This window comes from Neoarius graeffei, chromosome 8 (assembly GCF_027579695.1).
Source record: "Neoarius graeffei isolate fNeoGra1 chromosome 8, fNeoGra1.pri, whole genome shotgun sequence".
Classification (NCBI taxonomy): Eukaryota; Metazoa; Chordata; class Actinopteri; order Siluriformes; family Ariidae; genus Neoarius; species Neoarius graeffei.
Window position 1 is genome coordinate 63962037 of NC_083576.1, and position 23833 is coordinate 63985869.

The 23833-nt window shown below is 39.6% G+C and overlaps 1 protein-coding gene across 2 annotated transcripts; it reads left to right on the top strand.

Moving 5' to 3' along the window:
- Nucleotides 1–33: 33 nt before the first annotated feature.
- tgfbi (transforming growth factor, beta-induced) lies at nucleotides 34–22513 on the top strand. Of its 2 annotated transcripts, none has more exons than XM_060927993.1 (17): nucleotides 34–171; nucleotides 494–592; nucleotides 11173–11237; nucleotides 11356–11513; nucleotides 11645–11809; nucleotides 12153–12299; nucleotides 12479–12620; nucleotides 13823–14035; nucleotides 16448–16588; nucleotides 16675–16817; nucleotides 17347–17483; nucleotides 20414–20544; nucleotides 20679–20803; nucleotides 20982–21084; nucleotides 21180–21241; nucleotides 21356–21380; nucleotides 21494–22513. In XM_060927993.1, exons 1-17 carry the CDS (start codon nucleotides 56–58, stop codon nucleotides 21553–21555), a joined length of 2034 nt encoding a protein of 677 aa, XP_060783976.1. In that variant the 5' UTR covers nucleotides 34–55; the 3' UTR covers nucleotides 21556–22513. The 2 variants fall into 2 exon arrangements, with proteins under 2 accessions (XP_060783976.1, XP_060783978.1); XM_060927995.1 differs by having other exon boundaries at nucleotides 20985–21084.
- The last annotated feature ends 1320 nt before the right edge of the window (nucleotides 22514–23833 follow it).

Consider the following 23833-nt stretch of genomic DNA (forward strand, 5'->3'; position numbering starts at 1 on the left):
CTCGGTATTTATGCGCGCGTGCTCTGGGCTGCAGTGTGGCGGAAATCACGGCATCATGAAGCGGCTGACTGTGTGCGCGCTTACTGTCACTTTAATCGCCGCGGTGTTGGCCGTGAAATCCCCGTACCAGTCTGTTCTTCAGCACAGTCGGATAAGAGGCAGACAGCATGGGTAAGGACGGTTTAAACCAGCCTTTATGCCTTCTTTCGGGCTCTTTGTTCTGTTGCAATTCTGTGTCATTGCTTTGATTATTAGTTTCATACTTACTACTGAATCACAAAAGAAATATTATTCTTCTGCATGCTGTGTTTCTTTCAGCAGATCATATCGAAATTCATATTTATCTGACACAGGATATGATGCTTGCACACCACTAAAAGTTAGATTTAAAAAAAAAAAAAGTTTCTTGATTATTATTTATTGATGCAAAATGCATCAATCGGTTCAGTGGAGACTCGATCCAAGTGAATCTTCTGATGTTTGTTTCTTGCAGCCCCAACGTTTGTGCTATGCAGAAGATCCAAGGAACCGATAAGAAGTATTTCACCAACTGCAAGCAGTGGTACCGCCGCAAAATATGCGGCAAACCAACGTGAGTCCACACTCATGTTAGCCTACTTTGTGCAAAACGTTTTTATTTGGTAGGCATTACATCATTTTACAGAGAATGGAGATGTAATAGGCTTTCCCCAAACAATCCCTGCTGATTCTGTCTGCAGTCTGATTTGATACCTAGGGCTGCAAGGGAGTCTATGCCAATAAGTCTATACCAATTTGGCATGCCTGATAAAGGAGAGATCATGCCATGCATGATTCATTCATTCATTCATTCATTCATTCGTCTTTAGAAAGTGTTTTATCCTGGTCTGGGTTGAGTTATTTATCCTGGTGAGAATTTCTTAGCTCAGTACATTTTAGTTCGCTTTACAAGCATGCAAAGTCTTACGTCTTCTGTCTGAGAAAAATTTACCCCTTACTTTGTAGTGCTGGAAGATGCATTGTTGATAATGGACTTAATAGCGGTGATTTTTGTGACTCCAAACAGGCAGGAAGTTCAGGAATGGCATTTGTGGTTGGGTCCCGTCTCCCCCAGTATCTGGCGAAATTCCTGTGTGGTATTCGCGTTTTGATTAGTTTCCTTATATTGGGTCTGGTTTATGTTAAGAGAACTCATTATGGTTGCGTCAACATACCCAACGGTTTATTCAACTACAAAGGATGAAAGGTCATGAAATGAGCATTCTTCATCCCATGGGATCACTCAGGGACAACACAACATGGGTAAGGTATTTTCATTAGGGTCTGGATTAATGAGATTGCATGTCGGATTTTGTTGCATTATATACAAAACGATAATACATTGAAATAAACATAGTATTGTGTTTGTTAAAACCACCAATAAGTGACATGGCATGATACAGTGCTACAGATTTGCCATCACTAAATTCATTTTAAATCTATCTTTACACTGAAGCGTGGCACATTTTGACATTCTCCGCAGCAACTTGAAACAGGACAGGTCAGTACTGTACAGGGCTTCAGTCATTTTTCCCAGTCACTGCTCAAGGAACAATAGTGATAAACGTTAGCAGAGATCGTAGTCTCAAGAGAAGAATGTTCTTGTCTCTGCTTAAGTCTGAGGCTTATGTGTTCCTAGTTTTCAAGTGAATCATACAACTTTGCTCTGGTGGAATATTTAACGACTGCTTCTTGAAGAGTCTGCAAGCTTTAGGCTACATCCACACGACAATGGCAACGAGATTTTATTAAAAAAATATCGCGTCCACATGGGCAACGGATCAGTAAAATATCAGGTACATATGGCAACGCAACGCTTGCTGAAAACGATGCAATACACATGCCACACCTCTACGTGCGCTGTAAGACGGTCCCATCGGAGACACCAGAACAATAGAAGAAGTAGGACGCATGCGCATAAACCCCTTCTTCTACCTGGCGAAGCACTCACAGGAACAAACACACAACAACAAGAAGAAGATGGCTGTGACTACGGGAGGAAATCGTGCCTTCTGTGTGTACAAATTAGTTTTATTAGTGTGCATAGTTTTATATAACTTAATTTTCTTGTGTGTGAACATTTTGAAAAGCATTTTTATATAATTTATATAACTTTTTATACTGTGTGTGAACATTTTGAAAAGCAGTCTTATCCAATAAAAAAAAAGAAATTCAAGAAATGGTTCAGTTACTTGTTTATTTAAAAGAAAAGCTGTATACCCCTTTGGTGACTGACCCCTTGAAAATCGTTCCTCCAGGAACGATGACATTTCAGTTGTCAAGACAACGGAAAAACTAAAATACAAAACAGAAAGATACGTCACAATGCTCTTGTGCACAAAACAAAATGCTCTTGTATTTTAGTTTTTCCGTTGTCTTGACAACTGAAACGTCATCGTTCCTGGAGGAACGATTTTCAAGGGGTCAGTCACCAAAGGGATACAAAAGTGAATGCAATGCAGTGGTTCATACAAAATAGCGAGAGTGCTGCTTGTTCTAATAATGTGCTTGTGACATCATCGTAAACAAATCCGTTCTACTCATCCAGACGACTTCGCAATGGCGCCGTTGCCAGATTTTTCCACTCTGGAACCCGTTCTCAAAAAATATCGTTTTGGGGCACCCAAAACACCGGTGCCGTGTGGACGCCAGGCCGAAATGATAAAAATTTTATCAGATTCACCTGAATCCGTTGCCGTGTGGACAGGGCCTTAGACTGGGGTTCCTCCATACTATCTGCATACCCTAGTCATTGTTGGTGTCCATGCAGCATGTACAATTTTGTTTGTGCAAAAGAGGTATCCAATATGATAGTTTAGAAGAAGAAAATGAAGACTTTGTCACATATTCATTCCAGTGGATTCCCCCCCCCATATATCCCAGCTTGTTTGGGTCAGAGCACAGGGTCAGCTGTGATACACAACCTCTTAAGGGTCATGCTCAAGGCCACAGGAGTGGCAAACTGGCAGTGCTGTGTCTTGAACCCCCAACTTTCTGATAAACCGAAGCCTTAACCACTGAGCCAGCTTTATGACAAGGGCTTAATGTATTATGATGCCTTACTGGTGATAAACTGCAAATCTGTGGGGTTTCCCTGAAAACTATGAATCAGACTAGATAGTAGTAGACTGTTCCTTTTTTAAAAGGACACTCTTCAAAAATTCACAATTGAAAAGTTCATAACATTTCAGGGTTTGAATCCTGGGTGTTTTGGGGAAAAAATATTAATAAATATATGATCAGTCCTGTTTGTAATATTAAACCAAGCTGACTCATATGTACCAATAGTGTTTGAGGTTAGGAGCCTGGCAGAATTTTACCATGCTAACGCAACTCAACCACTGATGTTTCTTGTGGATAAAGACCACAGTGAAGGGAAGTAACAAGTACAGATTAGAATCCAAAGTAAATATTTAGAACGGCCATTCGGTTTCTAAGTCTTTAACCAGTAATTGTGGAAAAGGCTTCTGGGGAAATTACCCTTCCACCACACTTCTCACCAAAAAGCACCATTAGAGATTGTTATAATAATGCATTGACTCTATACAAATCTGCCAAGAATTTTGTTCTAACATGCTCCCAAGTGAAGCCCCCGAAGGCACTTGTGGCCTACAGAGGTGTCACCTCCAGGACGAATCTATGACATTAGTAGAGGTTATTTTACCTCACACAACAGTGCCACTAGTATTAAAAATAATGTTAATTGAGCCTGATTAGCATTAGATATTACGAAATAATAACTACTGTACAATGATTGAATAGCGTTGAAATAATACAATATTATCCATAAGATTAATACTTAAAAGTCGAGCTAAAAAAGTCAAATGAAACAATGTATAATAATTGTCAGGATATTGAAATGCGGCTATTGATGTTTGATTCGCATCCCTGGAGATACAAGATTTGATGGATGGATTTATTCCAAGTAATTATCAACCATTTCTGTTGAATCGTTTTCACAATATAAAGAGAAACTAGTCTTCATACAGCTTAAAGGGAAATGGTGTCCAAAGTGGAATTATGAGATTTACTTATGACACTAAAACTATACTGGTTATACAGCATGTACAGTATTGTGCAAAAGTCTTCGGCACCCTATTTTTTTTTTCATACAAACTTTGTTATAGATTTCTATTTTATGACTTCTACATTATCGAGTCAGTACAAAACCATTGTAGAGTACCAAACGTTCGTTTTCCAGCACAAAATTAAATGTTAAAGAAAAAAAAGTTTTGTATCTGACAAGCATATTACATAAGAAACCACTTTTCAGATTAAAAAAGAAAACATAATGAAGGCTACTGGGTTTTGCTGTAAAATTTAAGAAGCAAGTGTGACAAAGTGTCCAGAAGAACTGTGACTGGTTCTGCAAGATGCTCAGTAAAACCTACAGCTCCTTTCCTTATAAAACTGCACTCATTGTACCTGAGACTACTGTTTTTGTTAAAACAAAGGGTCATCTCACACCAAATATCTCATCTCATTATCTCTAGCTGCTTTATCCTTCTACAGGGTCGCAGGCAAGCTGGAGCCTATCCCAGCTGACTACGGGCGAAAGGCGGGGTACACCCTGGACAAGTCGCCAGGTCATCACAGGGCTGACACATACTGTAGACACAGACAACCATTCACACTCACATTCACACCTACGGTCAATTTAGAGTCACCAGTTGACCTAACCTGCATGTCTTTGGACTGTGGGGGAAACCGGAGCACCCGGAGGAAACCCACGCGGACACGGGGAGAACATGCAAACTCCACACAGAAAGGCCCTCGCCGGCCCCGGGGCTCGAACCCAGGACCTTCTTGCTGTGAGGCGACAGCGCTAACCACTACACCACCGTGCCGCCACACCAAATATTGACTGTTTCATTTATTATGGCTTACTGCTGTTTATAGTATTTTTTTAATGTTGAAATATTTAATTTATTTATTTTAAGCCAGGGCAGCACGGTGGTGTAGTGGTTAGCGCTGTTGCCTCACAGCAAGAAGGTCCAGGTTCAAGCCCCGTGGCCGGCGAGGGCCTTTCTGTGCGGAGTTTGCATGTTCTCCCCGTGTCCGCGTGGGTTTCCTCCGGGTTCTCCGGTTTCTCCCATAGTCCAAAGACATGCAGGTTAGGTTAACTGGTGACTCTAAATTGACCGTAGGTGTGAATGTGAGTGTGAATGGTTGTCTGTGTCTATGTGTCAGCCCTGTGATGACCTGGCGACTTGTCCAGGGTGTTCCCCGCCTTTCGCCCGTAGTCAGCTGGGATAGGCTCCAGCTTGCCTGCCACCCTGTAGAACAGGATAAAGCAGCTAGAGATAATGAGATGAGATGAGCATTTCTTTACATGTGCCAAAGACTTTTGCACAGTAGTGTGTGTGATAGGTTCTTTCTTTATGCCTCTGATAAGTCTTTACAAATGTTTGCATTTTAACGAGTATCAGTAGGTGAATGGACTGCTTAGACCTATTGAAGCATTCACCATTTTCCATATCCTTTTTGTCGTTCAACTTGTGTATTACTTACCTTTTTAGGGTATGTGGCTATCTGCTGAATTTCTGATGGTGAGTTCAGCTTGAAGGACTGATGCTAATAATAGCTTCCATGTGTCTCCTATTCCATGCAGCTTTGAGTCTTTGTGAGGCTGAATTGTTCACAATGTTGCTTGCTATTCTGTGGTCTCCGCTATGCCATGGGGACTGAGTCAGGCCCAAGGCGTAGCTCCAGACTCCACAGAAGCTCTCTTTGATTGATGTCCAGTTTAATGTTCCCACGGGGAGGGAGAGGTGTTATTGGTTACTGGCCTGAACATTCCACAGACATGTATATGAGGATCGAAGAGAAACCACATGTGCAGAGTGTAACCTTCGCAGACATATATACGAACGCTTTTATCACTGTAATGCATCATTCTTGAAGCCAAGCCGAAGGTTTGCAAAGACTGAAATGACTGTGAGCCAGAAGAAAACTTGGTTTATTCATCTTTTCCGTTCGTAACAGTGTCTCTTTCATAACATGTTCTCATGAATGCTAGAGAGGAAGTGAGAGTTGCTGTGGGTGCTCAGATGTCTTTTGGAAATAACTGCTTGCACTGAGTTCGGTCAAGGGCTCTAATATACCACAAACACACAAATCATTCACAACTAACCCCTCATCTTGTGTGTGTGCATGAAGTCTGTCGAGTCAGGCTGTGAAAGGACACAAAGTGACTTGTGAAAACAAAATTTAGACTATCAGCTTGAACCCGATTTTACCCTTTGGGGGTGTAGAAGCCCATGATTGCCTGCATTTCAGAGGAACAATCGCTTTCTTTGTGTGTCTGGATGTCGGTTAAGGAGAGGTTTATAAGAGACATAAGAAAGCCATCACAGTCATTTCATATTAGAGTATTACTGGAGACTTGAGATGCAAAATCCAGAACATACCGATGCCACTTTCACTCTGGCTTTCTATGTGACTTTTAACATTTAACAAACTCCACACCAAGTGGCTTTTGTTCAGTTTATTTTTCAAACACTTGAACTTGTCTAGGCCACTTTCTTGGAGTCTGCTGGTGAATTACTCATCAACACATCTCTCATTGTTCTTCATATGATGATAACTTTTGTTTGAAACTTTTGAAATGTTGGCACTAATGACTAACAGCGGCTTCATTTCTTAATTGCTCCAAATTCCAGATATTTCTCCTGTTACCCATGGGCTTGCTGTTCACGTTGCTATTAATTTAAATTAACCATCTCAAAAGGTACCAGAGCTTCAGAATATAAATAGCCTTACCAATAATTTTTCAGATATTCTATTACGTGTGCCTGCATGGATTTCCTGTAGGTTCTCAGGTTTTCTCCCACCTCTTAAAACATTTCATTTGTCATCTGGTTTCTTCTTTTCTTTTCTTGGACACATTTTGTGGGGGTTTATGGTTATCTGTGTTTATCCACTGCTCTAGCTCCAGTTAAAAACAGTTAGGTCCTAAGTGACCACTCAAACCCACACACCAATAACATTCACGAATTCATTTTTGAGTCTGTGACTTTACAGTCTTTGGCTTGTATTCTGTGTATCATGTTGTGTGTGACAGCATAATGGCTTAATCATTCATTTCAAACCTGTGCTTGCTGAGGATCCCGTAGCGGCCAGTAATCCTAGTGTGGGCCCAGTAGGTTTGTGCTGAGTTTCCCAACAGCATCGCAGCCCAATGAATGCTCTGTCTCCAAATTAAGACACTCTTAGCATTCAGAGGCTTTTGGGAAACCCACCTTTGGTTGGTAATTTAACCCTCTCACTTAATTTCCTTTGTAAAAGTGCTTTCGTGAAAGAAACTACACAGTGTCATCCTGAGTATCCAACCTGGGCATTTCCTTTGCTGTAGCAGTTCTTAATGTTGGTCAAAAGACATTTATATCTGAAAGAATGTTTCCATTTATTCAGGTGTATGTTAAAAAAGTGGTAAGTAATGACAGAATGTTGCCTAGGGAATTGTGGTATTTGTTTTGACATCCATGCCATTATAGGAACTGATACTTTTACAAGAACAAGACAATATGCAGACTCAGCTGGACTTGGCTGTATATCTGATGGCGAGGCGTATATTAAATATAGTAAAGATTTTCTGCGTCTATTAGCTTTTTGCGTCTTTCACAACTCTTCTGATGGAAAGCTTTCTGTGGTATTTGGAAATTTAATATACACTGTGTTTGAATTATCCAGCTTTGCTGTTTATTTGTCCTAAGTCCATGGCTACCATCAATGTTTGTATTGGCAGAAAACAAATAAGAGTTGAGTTACCATCTGTTATGATAATCAGTTCAGTCTGCTTTCTACTTTTACAAGTGTACCCCATTCCTTAATCCCAGGATTTTTTTTCTTTGTCTGACCGAGGTCTTTGGACATGTAATATATATATATATATATATATATATATATATATATATATATATATATATATATATATATATATGAAAATAGGATTACTTAACAAAGTATCTGTATTATTTGAAATTAGTGCATAATATAGGAGAATAAAATAACAATGCAAAGTAAGAACATAGATTGTAGAAACACCTTGACATAGGTCCTATAAGTCTCTGTAAATGAACACCAGTAATGAACATCGTTCTGAAGAAATTTTCTGCCAGTTGATGTTTTGATGATAGTGATGGAGATTTTTCTAACACGTCGCTCCAAAACCTCCCACAGGTGTTCAATTGGGCTGATATCTGGTGACAGTGAAGGCTGTAAGATATTATTTTATATACTTTTTAATTCTCATTAAACTATCTAGTGTGCTCTCATGCCCTGTGGTTGGTGTATTCATCCCTTTAGATTAGAAATGTTTCATCATAGGATAAAGGTGATCAGTCAGAATAAGTTTGTAATGACTGTAATTTGGAAATCTTCACTCAAAGGGGCTCTAAACCGTACTAGCAAAATGCTTCCACAGCATAATAGTCACTGGATTTTCCTTTAACTTGTCACCTGATTACATAACAGTTTCTGGATTTGTTACCAACACAAATAGTTTCTGTGAAATGAATTTTGATATTCCACTGCTACTTCGCCAACAAAGTTAAATGTCTCCTGTAGGTGCATCAAATGTGCGTGCTACAGTGGTGCTTGAAAGTTTGTGAACTCTTTAGAATTTTCCATATTTCTGCATAAATATGACCCAAAACATTATCAGATTTTCACACAAGTCCTAAAAGTCGATAAAGAGAACCCAGTTAAACAAATGAGACAAAAATATTATACTTGATCATTTATTTATTGAGGAAAATGATCCAATATTACATATCTGTGAGCGGCAAAAGTATGTGGACCTTTGCTTTCAGTATCTGGTGTGACCCCCTTGTGCAGCAATAACTGCAACTAAATGTTTCCGGTAACTGTTGATCAGTCCTGCACACCGGCTTGGAGGAATTTTAGCCCATTCCTCCGTACAGAACAGCTTCAACTCTGGGATGTTGGTGGGTTTCCTCACATGAACTGCTCGCTTCAGGTCCTTCTACAACATTTTGATTAGGTTAAGGTCAGGACTTTGACTTGGCCATTCCAAAACATTTAACTTTATTCTTCTTTAACCATTCTTTGGTAGAACGACTTGTGTGCTTAGGGTTGTTGTCTTGCTGCATGACCCACCTTCTCTTGGGATTCAGTTCATGGACAGATGTCCTGACATTTTCCTTTAGAATTCGCTGGTATAATTCAGAATTCATTGTTCCATCAATGATGGCGAGCCGTCCTGGCCCAGATGCAGCAAAACAGGCCAAAACCATGATACTACCACCACCATGTTTCACAGATGGGATAAGGTTCTTATGCTGGGATGCAGTGTTTTCCTTTCTCCAAACATAATGCTTCTCATTTAAACCAAAAAGTTCTATTTTGGTCTCATCCATCCACAAAACATTTCTCCAATAGCCTTCTGGCTTGTCCATGTGATCTTTAGCAAACTGCAGACAAGCAGCAATGTTCTTTTTGGAGAGCAGTGACTTTCTCCTTGCAACCCTGCCATGCACACCATTGTTGTTCAGTGTTCTCCTGATGGTGGACTCATGAACATTAATATTAGCCAATGTGAGAGAGGCCTTCAGTTGCTTAGAAGTTACCCTGGGGTCCTTTGTGACCTCACCGACTATTACACGCCTTGCTCTTGGAGTGATCTTTGTTGGTCGACCACTCCTGGGGAGGGTAACAATGGTCTTGAATTTCCTCCATTTGTAAACAATCTGTCTGACTGTGGATTGGTGGAGTCCAAATTCTTTAGAGATGGTTTTGTAACCTTTTCCAGCCTGATGAGCATCAACAAAGCTTTTTCTGACATCCTCAGAAATCTCCTTTGTTCGTGCCATGATACACTTCCACAAACATGTGCTGTGAAGATCAGACTTTGATAGATCCCAGTTCTTTAAATAAAACAGGGTGCCCACTCACACCTGATTGTCATCCCACTGATTGAAAACACCTGACTCTAATTTCACCTTCAAATTAACTGCTAATCCTAGAGGTTCACATACTTTTGCCGCTCACAGATATGTAATATTGGATCATTTTCCTCAATAAATAAATGACCGAGTATAATATTTTTGTCTCCTTTGTTTAACCAGGTTCTCTTTATCTACTTTCAGGACTTGTGAAAATCTGATGATGTTTTAGGTCATATTTATACAGAAATATAGAAAATTCTAAGGGGTTCACAAACTTTCAAGCACCACTGTATTTCATGAAAGATTTTGGCTTAGATTTTTAAATTAGCATATTTTATTCAGGTTTGACTGTGCTTTTATTTGTAAATGTCAGCCAGCTGGATTGAACACGTCAGATATTATATATTTGAAGGTGATAATCATATTTTTATGACAAAAAAAAGCACAACTTAATATTTCTCAATATCCAGTAGCCTTGTGCGTGCACTTTAGCTTTGTAGTTCTGAAGAAAGTCTCTTTTGTTTGTAACGGTAGACATTATTACTTCAGTATGTGTCTAAACTCCTTCTCTGGAGGTTCCTCTGGTTGGTGATGTGTCACTGGATTTTCCCTCAACAAGTTTCATTTGATAGCCTGCCAAGGCCAACTGAAGCCTCAGAGGATATTTATTAGAAACACATCTCAATGGAAACGATGTACAATAGTCTGTGCTTAGTCTGTGTATACGTTGAAGTGTGAACAGCTGAAGCTGGTATGTTACTATGGTATGATTCATAGGAACAATACACAAGCAAATATAGCAAGCTTTTTAGCTAATATATTATCGAATAATACTGTCTCATATCAGAAATGTTTGTTGGGTTGGATTTGTTTTAATTCAGTTATTTACTCAGTAGGGTTCTGTACAAAGTGTTGTGCAGAAATATACTGTATGTAGTATAAATACAAATATTGCATACAACTTGTTATGGTTTTTATTCCAGGCTGTGTTAAATAAATGAATTAATAATATAAGTATTGCCTTGCTGTGATCATTTCACTGAAAATTATTACAAATATCTAATTTTGAAAGAAGAAGAACAGGGACGCTTGTAAATATTTTGCAAAGGTTACTGAGTAATAACTATTTCCCCCTTGTTCATTCAATCCATGAATCCGAGTTCATGCAAGTGAAATTGCTAGTGAATTCTGTATATGATTATTGATGCAGTGTGAAATCAAGATTACTTTCTTGATTGTCTTACAGTGTGGTTACCTATGAATGTTGCCCTGGTTATGAAAAGGTGCTGGGAGAGAAAGGCTGTCCTGCAGGTTTAAATTTTAATTTCATAATTTTACCCAATGCTTTTTGTTCAATATTGTTTCCAATAATACTTCATCTGAGATTATTCATATGGATATGATGAATAATGTTCTTGATCTCCACCAGCTCTTCCTTTGGTGAATATCTACAACACCCTGGGGGTGGTTGGAGCTACTACTACTAAGATGTACTCTGACAGAGCTAAACTGAAAGCGGAAATTGAGGGACCTGGCAGTTTTACTTTCTTTGCCCCAAGTAATGAAGCTTGGGCGGCCCTCCCCGTTGTGAGTGCACAACATTACCCAACGCAAGCTTACTCCATCCACATCATGCACATATTGCACGTCACATGTTTCAGTAAATGTGCTTAATGTCTTTTGGAAGAATTGAAAATGATTTCCGACTATTACTTTAGGAAATTCTGGATGCCTTGGTGAGCAATGTCAACATTGAGCTCCTCAATGCATTGCACTACCACATGATTAACAAGCGTTTGACTTCGGATGACCTCAAACACGGGTCCGCCTTCCCCTCAATGTACCACGATTTTGATGTTCATATCCAGCACTATTCCAATGGAGTAAGTGATTTCTGGTTTGACAGCCTTGACTAAGCCAAAGACAACACCAGCCTTCATGTTTATAGTAGTGCCTCCTGCACTATGCGGTTTACTTTATCTCTTCTTTGCCCAAGCTACTTAACATTGCACTGTGCTTGGTCTATGCCAAGCTACTTAGCTTTAAACTATTTTTCCATTGGTGTTTGAGTGCAAATATTTTGAGTATACTGTACACATTTGAATATACAGTACAATTTCCATAAAACCACTGGTTTTAAATTAATAGCATCATAACTTTAGAGGAGATGAGTGAATATCATAAGTGTTAACACTACTGATATTACTATGAAAATGCTTTCTCCAGATTGTGACTGTAAACTGTGCAAGGCTGGTGAAGACAGACCAGCATGCCACTAATGGAATAGTGCATGTCGTCGACAGAGTTATCACAGCCGTCACCAATAATGTTCAGTCTTTTCTGGACACTGATGATGATCTGACAAAACTGCAAGTATGATGTGATTTCCTAGCTAGAATTGTCTCAAAATGTTTTAATAAAATATTTTGATAAAGTCAACAATTGTGCATTATTTATGATACAGATGTCACATATGTTCTTATTTTGAACAAAAAACAAATTAACTATCATTATTTTATGCACAGAATTCACTTTATTATCTTTTATTTTAGCAAGCTGTCAGTGATGCTGGGCTTACCTCAGTGTTGGAGAACAAGGGTTCCTATACATTATTTGCTCCAAGCAATGAAGCGTTTGAGAAGATTCCTGCAGAAATGCTGAACAGAATCTTCAATGATCCAGTTGCTCTTAAAGGTAAGCTTGAATATCAGTCTGGTTTTTAACCATGTCAACGAATATTGTCCATATTATGTCTTATGTATGTAGTATATAGAATGTATATAATATCTAGATTGTCTTATGTATAAATATCATAGTAGAATAATTGAAAATGCTTTACAATACACAGTATGTATTATATGTTTGCTGTATATTAATAAATTTTGTAGAGGAAATGTTCAAGCATACACTCAAAACAACATGAATATCTATGACCAATGATTTTTTTTTTAATCTGTTACAAAGATATCTTCTGTAAAGTGCAACAAGAAAGTATTAACATTATGTGGACCTTCCACATAATGTAAGTCTCATATACACTGTGTTTGTTGAACATCCCATCCCAGATCTCCCCCCCCCCCCCCTTTTTTTTTTTTTTTTTGCTGTTTCGCTGTTTCCATTACATTTTGGAGTGTGGTTGTGGGGATTTGGTCATTCAGCCACAAAAGCATTAATGAGGTCAGGCACTGATGTTGGGTGAGGAGGCCTGGGGTGTAGTTAACATTCCAATTCATCCCAAATGTGTTCATTGGGGTTGAGGTCAAGGCTCTATGCAGCCCCCTCGAGTTCTTCCACTCTAACCTTGGCAAGCCATGTCTTAATGGACCTTGCTTTGTGCACAGGGGCATTGTCATGCTGTAACAGGTTTGAGCCCTTAGTTCCAGTGAAGGGAAATTATAATGCTACAGCATACAAAGACATTCTAAATAACTGCGTGCTAGTCAGTAGGTTTTCCACCATGGTGGAGTCTTCAGGACAGAGGATTTTGCACTTTCTCAGTAACTACATGATTCTTAGTAACATGACAAGCTGCTTTTTTCTCATATTAACCTCAAGAGATGGTGGTAGGGGAACAACCGCTTGTAGCTGCTATAAGTTATCATGACTTATGTGAATTAATTGCTTTGTAAATGTTTTACTACATTAAATGGAAATTTAAAAGTATGTCATTCTTTATTTAATTTAAAAAAAAAAGTAATTGTTGGAAAATTGCTGTGGTACAAGAGGAATAAAACACTTAGAAGACTCCAAACTATGCTTGGAGTCTAGGACAGAACCATAGAAGTGCATTTGCAGAAAAAATGATGATACAACTTTATTATTGAAATCAATTATCTGTTCACATTTAAGCCTGAATAAAACATATGTTCAGTATTATTATTTATTACATTTCACAGATTTGGTGAATTACCACATCCTGAAGTCCATCCACTGTGCTGAGTCCATTGTGGCAGGGACTCCTTTGGAGACACTTCAGGGCACAGTGCTGGAAGTGGGCTGTGATGGAGACAAAATTACCCTCAATGGCAAAGCCATTGTCACAAACACAGACAAACTGGGCGCCAATGGAGTTGTCCATTACATTAATGAGCTTCTTATCCCTGACTCAGGTACCATTACAAGAGCTTATATTCATTCTCATCTTCTCAGGCCCTGTCCACACGGCAGCAGATTCAGGTGACTCCGATACAATTGCTTATCGTTTAGGCCTGGCGTCCACACGACACCGGCGTTTTGGGTGCCCAAAACACAATCTTTTTGAGAACGGGTTCCAGAGTGGAAAGATCTGGCAACGTTGCCGTTGTGAAGTCGTCTGGATGAGTAGAACGGATTTGTTTACGATGACGTCACAACCACATGACTGTGAGTGCTTCACGCCGGGTAGAAGTGTAACGAATATCACCAGGAAAAAGCCTTACAGAGCACTAGTGAGAGTGAAACACGAGCTTGGATATTATTATTATTATTATTATTATGTTCAGTGTTAGTTCACAGTAATAATGCAAGAAGCAGAATAGTGACAGTAATAGTGAAGCAAAAACATGCAATTGTACAAACACTGCAGCTCTACAGCAAAATATTCATTTATGAAATGGTCTGATTCTTAACACCAGTAGTGCCAATGATCTTCTCATTGCGATGTGAGTTGTCAACAAATCCTATAACTTGGTTCATGAAACGCGCTTACAAAATATTTTCACTGTGAATATTTATTGTGTAATGGTGCAATCCCGCCAGCAAAAATAGGGGAAAAAAGGAGCGATCTCACCTCTTCAGATGTTGATTTAAGTCCGACAATACATTCCTCAAAAAGGGCGTAGAGGAGCAAATTAATCCAATTTATTCCGGACCATTAAAGACGCCGCCTTCCGCGTAGAATCATATGTCATCCTCGCCGCCATATTGGAGAGGTCAAAGCGGAGAATAAAGATTAGCTGCGTTTAACTGTACCAACAGGTTTACCGTCCAAACGAGATCATATGGGATTACCTTTCACAGGTGAGAAACAACAAATTAATCCATCGTGTATCATTCAATTTATTCCGGACCATTGAAGACGCCGCCTTCCGCGTAGAATCATACGTCATCCTCACCGCCATATTGGATAGGTCAAAGCGGAGAATAAAGATTAGCTGCGTTTAACTGTACCAACAGGTTTTCTGTCCAAATGAGATCACATGGGATTACCTTTCACAGGTGAGACTGGAAAAATACTTTTCATTGTATTTGGTCATTATAATGTAATTTTACAAACAGATTTTCCTGACTTTGTGGCTAATATGAAGTCTCGTGCATAATAGTTTATGCGCATGTGTCGTTACTACTTCTATTGTTCTGGTGTCTCCAAAGGGACCATCTTACAGCGCCCCTAGAGGTGTGGCATGTGTATTGCATCATTTTCAGCAAGCGTTGCGTTGCCATATGGACCTGATATTTTACTGATCGTTGCCCATGTGGACGCGATATTTTTTTAAATAACATCTCGTTGCCGTTGTCGTGTGGATGTAGCCGACAACGGCAACGAGATGTTATTTAAAAATATATCGCGTCCAAATGGGCAACAATCAGTAAAATATCAGGTCCATATGGCAACGCAACGCTTGCTGAAAACGATGCAATACACATGCCACACCTCTAGGGGCGCTGTAAGACGGTCCCTTCGGAGACACCAGAACAATAGAAAAAGTAACGACGCATGCGCATAAACTATTATGCACGAGACTTCATATTAGCCACAAAGTCAGGAAAATCTGTTTGTAAAATTACATTATAATGACCAAATACAATGAAAAGTATTTTTCCAGTCTCATCTGTGAAAGGTAATCCCATGTGATCTCATTTGGACAGAAAACCTGTTGGTACAGTTAAACGCAGCACATGAATCTTTATTCTCCGCTTTGACCTATCCAATATGGCGGCGAGGATGACGTATGATTCTACGCGGAAGGCGGCGTCTTTAATGGTCCGGAATAAATTGAATGCTACACGTTGATGGATTAATTTGTTCTTCTACGCCCTTTTTGAGGAATGTATTGTAGGACTTAAACCAACATCTGAAGAGGTGAGATCGCTCCTTTTTTTCCCTATTTTTGCTGGCGGGATTGACTCTGCCCTAACTCTCTCTCTCTCTCTCTCACTTTGCACCATTACACAATAAATATTCACAGTGAAAATATTTTGTAAGCGCGTTTCATGAACCAAGTTATAGGATTTGTTGACAACTCGCATCGAGTTCATTACACTTCTACCCGGCGTGAAGCACATGTGGTTGTGACGTCATCGTAAACAAATCCGTTCTACTCATCCAGACAACTTCGCAACGGCGCCGTTGCCAGATCTTTCCACTCTGGAACCCGTTCTCAAAAGATTTCGTTTTGGGGCACCCAAAACGCCGGTGTCGTGTGGACGCCAGGCCGAAACGATAAACAATTTTATCGGATTCACCTGAATCCGTTGCCGTGTGGACAGGGCCTCAGTCTCATGTTGTATTAACAGCAGCTTTTTTCCCCTTTGTATTATAGTTAAGACCTTGAAGGAACTTGCTGAAGGTCTTCCACAAGTTTCCATAGCTACGAAGCATTTCATAGATGCTGGTCTAAATCCTCAGCTTTCAGGCTCAGAAGCATTTACATTGATAGCACCTCAAAATGATGCTTTCAAAGGTTGGGTTACAGGCATTTCCTTGATTAACTTCAGTGATAAAGATTTGCAGCTTAACTAAATTCACATTTATTATACTTGTAAACAGGTGGTTTTACCATGACACCTGAAGTGAGAAAACTGATGAGGAGCCATGTTCTGAAGGGGAAACTCTCCTCCAAGAGTCTATACCATGGACAGGAGCTGGAAACCATTGAAGGAACTAAACTTAGAGTGTTCATATATAGAAATGTAAGTTATCTTCACACTGAAATTCCAATTAGAAAGAGACTAGCTCATGCTGATTATTGTTGGGAAACAACATTTGTTGTTTTCTTTCCCACACACATTCAAAGTCAACTGTTCCATCCATCTTTCACTATGACACATTACATAAGGAATACATAATATGGAATTTATGAGCCATTGTGGCTTTTTGTAGCTCATTTAATTATTTGATCATTTATTCTCATTATGACTGGGCTACAGTATTTCCTGAGGGTAAGATGAAACTCCAGACAGCCCAATAATTATCACACTGGTTTCAAGTCTTTAATTTATACTCATGTTCTTGGTACTTGTGGTATATCTTAAGTTTTTACAGTCTCACATTTCTTCTACGTAATGGAGTTTGCAGATCACCGGAAACCTCTCCCCTGGATTACCCTAACACTTTCCACAGCTGACTTGCACATCATCAGTCATCCAAGAAACACAAAATCACCATTCCTCATGGGTAAACCAAACCATAGTGAACTTACTGCTGCACTGTCCTTTGCAGAACCTCTGCTTTGAGAACGCCTGTATCGCTGCCCATGACAAAAATGGCCGCCACGGCACTCTGTTGATCGTGGATAAGATTCTGGCTCCTCCCGTGGGTACTGTTATGGATGTTCTAAAGGCAGACAATCGTTTCAGGTGAGCAGCTGATGACAGCAAAATCCTGAATCATGCCTGACTATGACTGAAGAGGGAAAGTCAAGAGATAATCACAGCCACAAAGTCCATTATCTCACAGGTGCTGCCTGGATATGTGCAGATAGTTTGTATTTTCAGCTGTCCTCTCTGAAGCTTCAAACCTCCATAACTTCCTAAGTAGGAAAAATCCACTGGAAGGGCCTGTAATGGTTTTGCCAGAGTCGTAAGATTGAAAGCGTATATACAGCTGCTTCCCTTTCCACGTACGGTACATACAAAGATTTCAGCGTCAGTCCACTCAACACTTTGTGACCTTAGTATTATAAACAATCTATCCAAATGTGACATTCAAAATTTTATATTCCATTTAGAAACATTTTTGAAATCTACATTTACACATCGACAAGGCCTGCACTTTGTTAGGCTACTTCAAATGTATATAATTGAAATGCTTAGAGAATTAAAATAAATTTTGTGAACAGTTGTTGAAAACCGATACAACCTTACTATTCTTTTCGATCAAGTACTGTTTGGTTTTATATAAATTTCTGTCTAGCACAGAAAGATATTTTGAACTTATTAATAATGATCATACTGGTTTTATATAGACTGCATGTCAAAACTATAATGAATTTCCTTGTTGCACAATTACACTTTTTGACCATATCAAGTCAAAGTCCCTCTCGTGCCAGGACCTGATCATCCCAGGCAGTCCCCTGTCCCAGTACTAACCAGGCCCTTAAGGTGCATTCACTCTCAGAAAACAAAGTACATCATTGTACCTGTAGGGGTACACCAGCTTGTTACTGGAGCAGTACCCTCTAAGGTACTTATTTGTACCATTTATATACTGACTGGGAACATGTATGTGCCTTTTTGACCCTAAAAAGGTACACAGATACCCCTTTTCCACCAAATCAGTTCCAGGGCTGGTTCGGGGCCAGTGCTGGTGCTGGTTCACAACTCGTTCAACTTCCGAGCCAGCTGAGAACCAGTTTGCTTTTCCATAGCTCACGGTGCTAAGGGAAGCCATGTCATTACGTCGCTGTATACGTCAGTTATGTCGCTACTTTTGCATAAACCTTGGCGCAAATATCAAAGCAAAAACAACGCGGAAGAAGCAGCAGCAGCAGCAACAACAACAATAATAATGGATGACTTCGCGTTTGTACAGCTGCTGCTTCTCGTCGCTTAAAAATGGCGATCTTTCGCGGTCTTGTTATTGTTGTTGGTCTTAACAACTCTGGCCCCCCGCTGACGTAAGCGGTTCTTTCCTCTGGCCCAGCAAAGAGTTGGTGTTAGCCTGGAACCGGTTTTTCTGGCCCCAGAGCCAGTTCTTTGTCAGTGGAAACAGAAAACCCAGTTCCAAACTAAGCACTGGCCCCGAACCAGCCCTGGAACTGCTTTGGTGGAAAAGGGGTAATAGTTACCTTGAAGTCTGATAATAAGCCCTAGGGGGTACATTAGTGTAGATTATACTTTGGGGGACAGAAATGGACTCCTACTGTACCCCTATTTCTGATAGTGTTGGGTGGCATCGATCTGTTTCCGTAGCCCTCGGCCTTTCACCTATTACATAGATAGGGTTACAGTGAGGGGCTGGTCCTCTAGTAACCGTGAGTGTTTGACTCCCTACTCGCATCTGTATTGTGGCGTGTTTCGCCAGATAGCAGTAGGTACCATTTATGATATTATAACTAGGACACACTTATAGATGCAAGTTATTTATAATCATGCTATCTGTTATCACCCAAATGAGGATGGGTTCCTTTTTGAGTCTGGTTCCTCTCAAGGTTTCTTCCTTGAGTTGTCTAAGGGAGTTTTTTCCTTGCCATCATCACCTCAGGCTTGCTCATTAAGAATAAATTTATTAATTTGTATGTTTAAAATCTATATTTTAAACATACCGGTGAAGTGGCAACAGTGTCACTGGTGTCGAAGGCTCATTGATTCGCATGACACGCGAAGGCTAGCCATATGGTCCAATCCCACAGAAGAGCTACTGTAGTACAAACTGCTGAAAAAGTTAATGTAGACACCTTTCTATTTTAGCCAGCATTAACTTTTTCAGCAGTCTGTACTACAGTAGCTCTTCTGTGGGATTGGACCAGATGGGCTAGCCTTCGTCCCCTATGCAAATCAATGAGCCTTTGACACTCATGACCCTGTCACCGGTTCACCGGTATGTTTAAAATATAGATTTTAAACATACAAATTAATAAATTTATCCCTAATGAGCAAGCCTGAGGTAATGATGGCAAGGAAAAACTCCCTGAGACAACTCAGGGAAGAAACCTTGAGTGGTCCTTCATTGGATCACTTGCGGTAGGTACTAACCACTGCATACCGGGAACACCCCACAAGACGTACCATCTTGGAGATGCTCAGACCCAGTCATCTAGCCATCACAATTTGGCCCTTGTCAAAATCGTTCAGATCCTTATGCTTGCCCATTTTTCCTGCTTCTAACACATCAACTTTGGTAATTGACTGTTCTCTTGCTGCCTAATATACCCCACTCCTTGACAGGTGCCATTGTAATGAGATAATCAATGTAATTCACTTCACCTGTCAGTGGTCATAATGTGATGGGTGATCGGTGTATTCTAGCCCATTTTGGTGACTTTTCCATAATACATCACCAGTATGTGTGTTACGAACTCAATGGCAGGGGTAATTAACATGAAGGAAGTGGATTATTCACTCTATCATTATTGTTCTGCTAAAATATGTTTGAAGATGAAACTGAAAGTTGATAGACCGAACACACATTGTGTAATCAAAGCACAAATTACACAAAAGGACAGATGACGCTGCCAAAACTTTTTTTTCCCCACCAGTTGCCACTGTATTTGAATATTTTTCACAAACATGATAAATTGGTGGAGGTTGGATTTTTAATGTTTATTATCCAATTTACTACTTCACAGCACCTTGGTTGGCAACATACAGAGGGCAGGCATGACTGAGCTGCTGAACAAGAAAGGGACCTACACCATCTTTGCCCCCACCAGCGATGCTTTCCGTTCCATACCCACAAATGAGCTCAACAAAATCACAAGTACTCTGCTTCCCTTTTTACTACTGGCTTATGTATTTAAAACACATGATCAGTGCAGTACATCGCCTTGAAAGTTTTTCAACATGCCTGTTCTTTGTTAGATTACTCATAACTGTGTGTAATGGTCTACACAGGAGATCCCAGAGAGCTTGTCAAACTTCTGAAGTACCACATAGGTGAGGAGTTTATTGTTAGTGGTGGAGTGACCTCTCATACCAGAGTTAAGCCCATGTCAGGAGAGAGGCTCGAGCTAGGCCTGGTGAGAATGCAAAACAACCATGTGAAACTGATAAAACGCACACAGAAATGTATTTTTGCAAGCTTTTCTGTAACTTGGTCTAAATGTGTAAATGCTTGTTTTGGTGATCACTAGCTCATTCATTCTTTACGTCAAGGAGTTTTCAAAGCAATGTCTTTTTTTCTTTCTTTCTTTCTAGAAGAACTCCACTATGTACGTCAACAGGGTGCAGGTCGTTGATGCTGACTTGATGGCTACTAATGGAGTTGTACATGCCATTAATTCAATCATAAAGCCACTACGTAAGATCGTGCTCTTTGAAATTACAAACTTATTTAAAGCTCTTCATGCACGGTTCAGAGATTTGTTATAATTTATGGTTGTTGTTTTTTTTTAGCTCCAAAAGTTGTGAGTGACCAAGCAGCGGACTCTTCAGCAAAGCGTTCCACAGCAGTGAGGGTGAGTTATATTCTACTAAATGTTTAGGAAAAGAATTAGCATTCAATGTAGTTAAAATTAATTTTCTTTTCGCAAACTGCAACTAATGTTTTGGTTTGGTTTGGTTTCACACAGATTGGTACACAAGCTATAAAAAATGGTAAATATTGTTTAGCATATTAGTACCAAATTAAATGAAATAACTTTGATTTCATTTCTAATGGTGAAAGTAATGGCAATTTGTAAATGACTGCTCATATTATTGTATTTCAGATGATCTTTTCCAGAAGGTTTTGAACAGTCACTCCAGCAGAACAATTACCCAAGTCCAGTAAATTCAGTGGTTTTGTGAAAAACTGAAGTTAATCTCAACCGCCACTGCTCTTGGAAGGCTGACATGCACAATGAGTAATCTTTCTGTAAGCAGGGAAGAGGTAATTAACTGATTTACAGCAAAAGCAACGTCAACAAAGCAGGGAAAATAGATGGTTTAAAAGTGTAAGCATTTCAGAATTGTGTGCGAATGTCAAAGACCATGTTGATGGTAACTAGTTATGTATTTGTTTAATTGACGTGTATCTCAATTTAAGTCTGATTTTGTGCTCTAGAGCTGGTTTTAAGAAATGTTAACTCTTTAATTTGTTTTCTACTTTTGGTTTGTGTGCGTGTGTTTTTAATTTTTTTTTTTATTTTTATATACATGTAGCATGTTTGCATGGTTTACGTTGGGACAAAAATTGCTATTCTGGCACAGGAGGTGCAGGTCAGGTTTACTTTTCTTTATGGTGCAGAAGCTGTTCCTATACAAAACGGACACAGTTCATTCAGACTTGACTGAACACTTTTTAGTTTTTGGCAAAAGTGTCATTTCGGTACACCCACTCATCAGACTCCTCAGCCAAGATCTTACAGACAAAATGTCTCCATAACTCCAAGCTGCCACAGTGGGGGAAAAAAAATTAACATATAAGTACTTTTTTCCTCATTAAAATCTTCATAGGCTGTCATGTCATTAAAAAAAATAAGGTTAGTTTGCACATACTGATAAATTCAGATATTTCCAAAAGGCTGGGAAAAGCAATCCTGGAGCTCAGTGACATCATTACGGTGAGCATTTTGTCTGCTTAATCTTGGTGCAGCTGTTGAATGTGTGAATGAACAAAATCTTTCTGGTGAAGACCTTCTGCCAAATTTAATCGGAATAGATACTACGCACTGTACTGTAGAAATATTGTGTGGAACCAAAGAACAATATTTACACATTTCGCAATAAAATGACCATTTTTAACCAGAGTTATGCTTTACGATGACTACTTACTGATTCCACTGCTTGTCATTGCTTCCCATTGTACTGAGAAGCTACAGTGGTGCTTGAAAGTTTGTGAACCCTTTAGAATTTTCTATATTTCTGCATAAATATGGCCTAAAACATCATCAGATTTTCACACAAGTCCTAAAAGTAGATAAAGAGAACCCAGTTAAACAAATGAGACAAAAATATTATACTTGGTCATTTATTTATTGAGGAAAATGATCCAATATTACATATCTGTGAGAGGCAAAAGTATGTGAACCTTTAGGATTAGCAGTTAATTTGAAGGTGAAATTAGAGTCAGGTGTTTTCAATCAGTGGGATGACAATCAGGTGTGAGTGGGCACCCTGTTTTATTTAAAGAACAGGGATCTATCAAAGTCTGATCTTCACAACACATGGCACGAACAAAGGAGATTTCTGAGGACCTCAGAAAAAGCGTTGTTGATGCTCATCAGGCTGGAAAAGGTTACAAAACCATCTCTAAGGAGTTTGGACTCCACCAATTCACAGTCAGACAGATCGTGTACAAATGGAGGAAATTCAAGACCATTGTTACCCTCCCCGGGAGTGATCAACCAACAAAGATCGCTCCAAGAACAAGGCATACACGACACATAGTCAGCGAGGTCTCAAAGGACCCCAGGGTAACTTCTTAGCAACCGAAGGCCTCTCTCACATTGGCTAATGTTAATGTTCATGAGTCCACCATCAGGAGAACACTGAACAACAATGGTGTGCATGGCAGGGTTGCAAGAAGAAAACTGCTGCTCTCCAAAAAGAACATTGCTGCTCATCTGCAGTTTGCTAAAGATCATGTGGACAAGCCAGAAGGCTATTGGAAAAATGTTTTGTGGATGGGTGAGACCAAAATAGAACATTTTAGTTTAAATGAGAAGCGTTATGTTTGGAGAAAGGAAAACACTGCATTCCAGCATAAGAACCTTATCCCATCTGTGAAACATGGTGGTGGTAGTATCATGGTTTGGGCCTGTTTTGCTGCATCTGGGCCAGGATGGCTTGCCATCATTGATGGAACAATGAATTCTGAATTATACCAGAAAATTCTAAAGGAAAATGTCAGGACATCTGTCCATGAACTGAATCTCAAGAGAAGGTGGGTCATGCAGCAAGACAACGACACTAAGCACACAAGTCGTTCTACCAAAGAATGGTTAAAGAAGAATAAAGTTAATGTTTTGGAATGGCCAAGTCAAAGTCCTGACCTTAATCCAATCGAAATGTTGTGGAAGGACCTGAAGCAAGCAGTTCATGTCAGGAAGCCCACCAACATCCCAGAG

Bases quoted from the DNA above. Each gene is read 5' to 3' on its own strand.
- tgfbi (XM_060927993.1), top strand. From the start codon at position 56: ATGAAGCGGCTGACTGTGTGCGCGCTTACTGTCACTTTAATCGCCGCG. The intron at 20,545-20,678 runs GTACTCTGCTTC...TGGTCTACACAG, and splicing joins TGAGCTCAACAAAATCACAA to GAGATCCCAGAGAGCTTGTC. The intron at 21,381-21,493 runs GTAAATATTGTT...ATTGTATTTCAG, and splicing joins TACACAAGCTATAAAAAATG to ATGATCTTTTCCAGAAGGTT.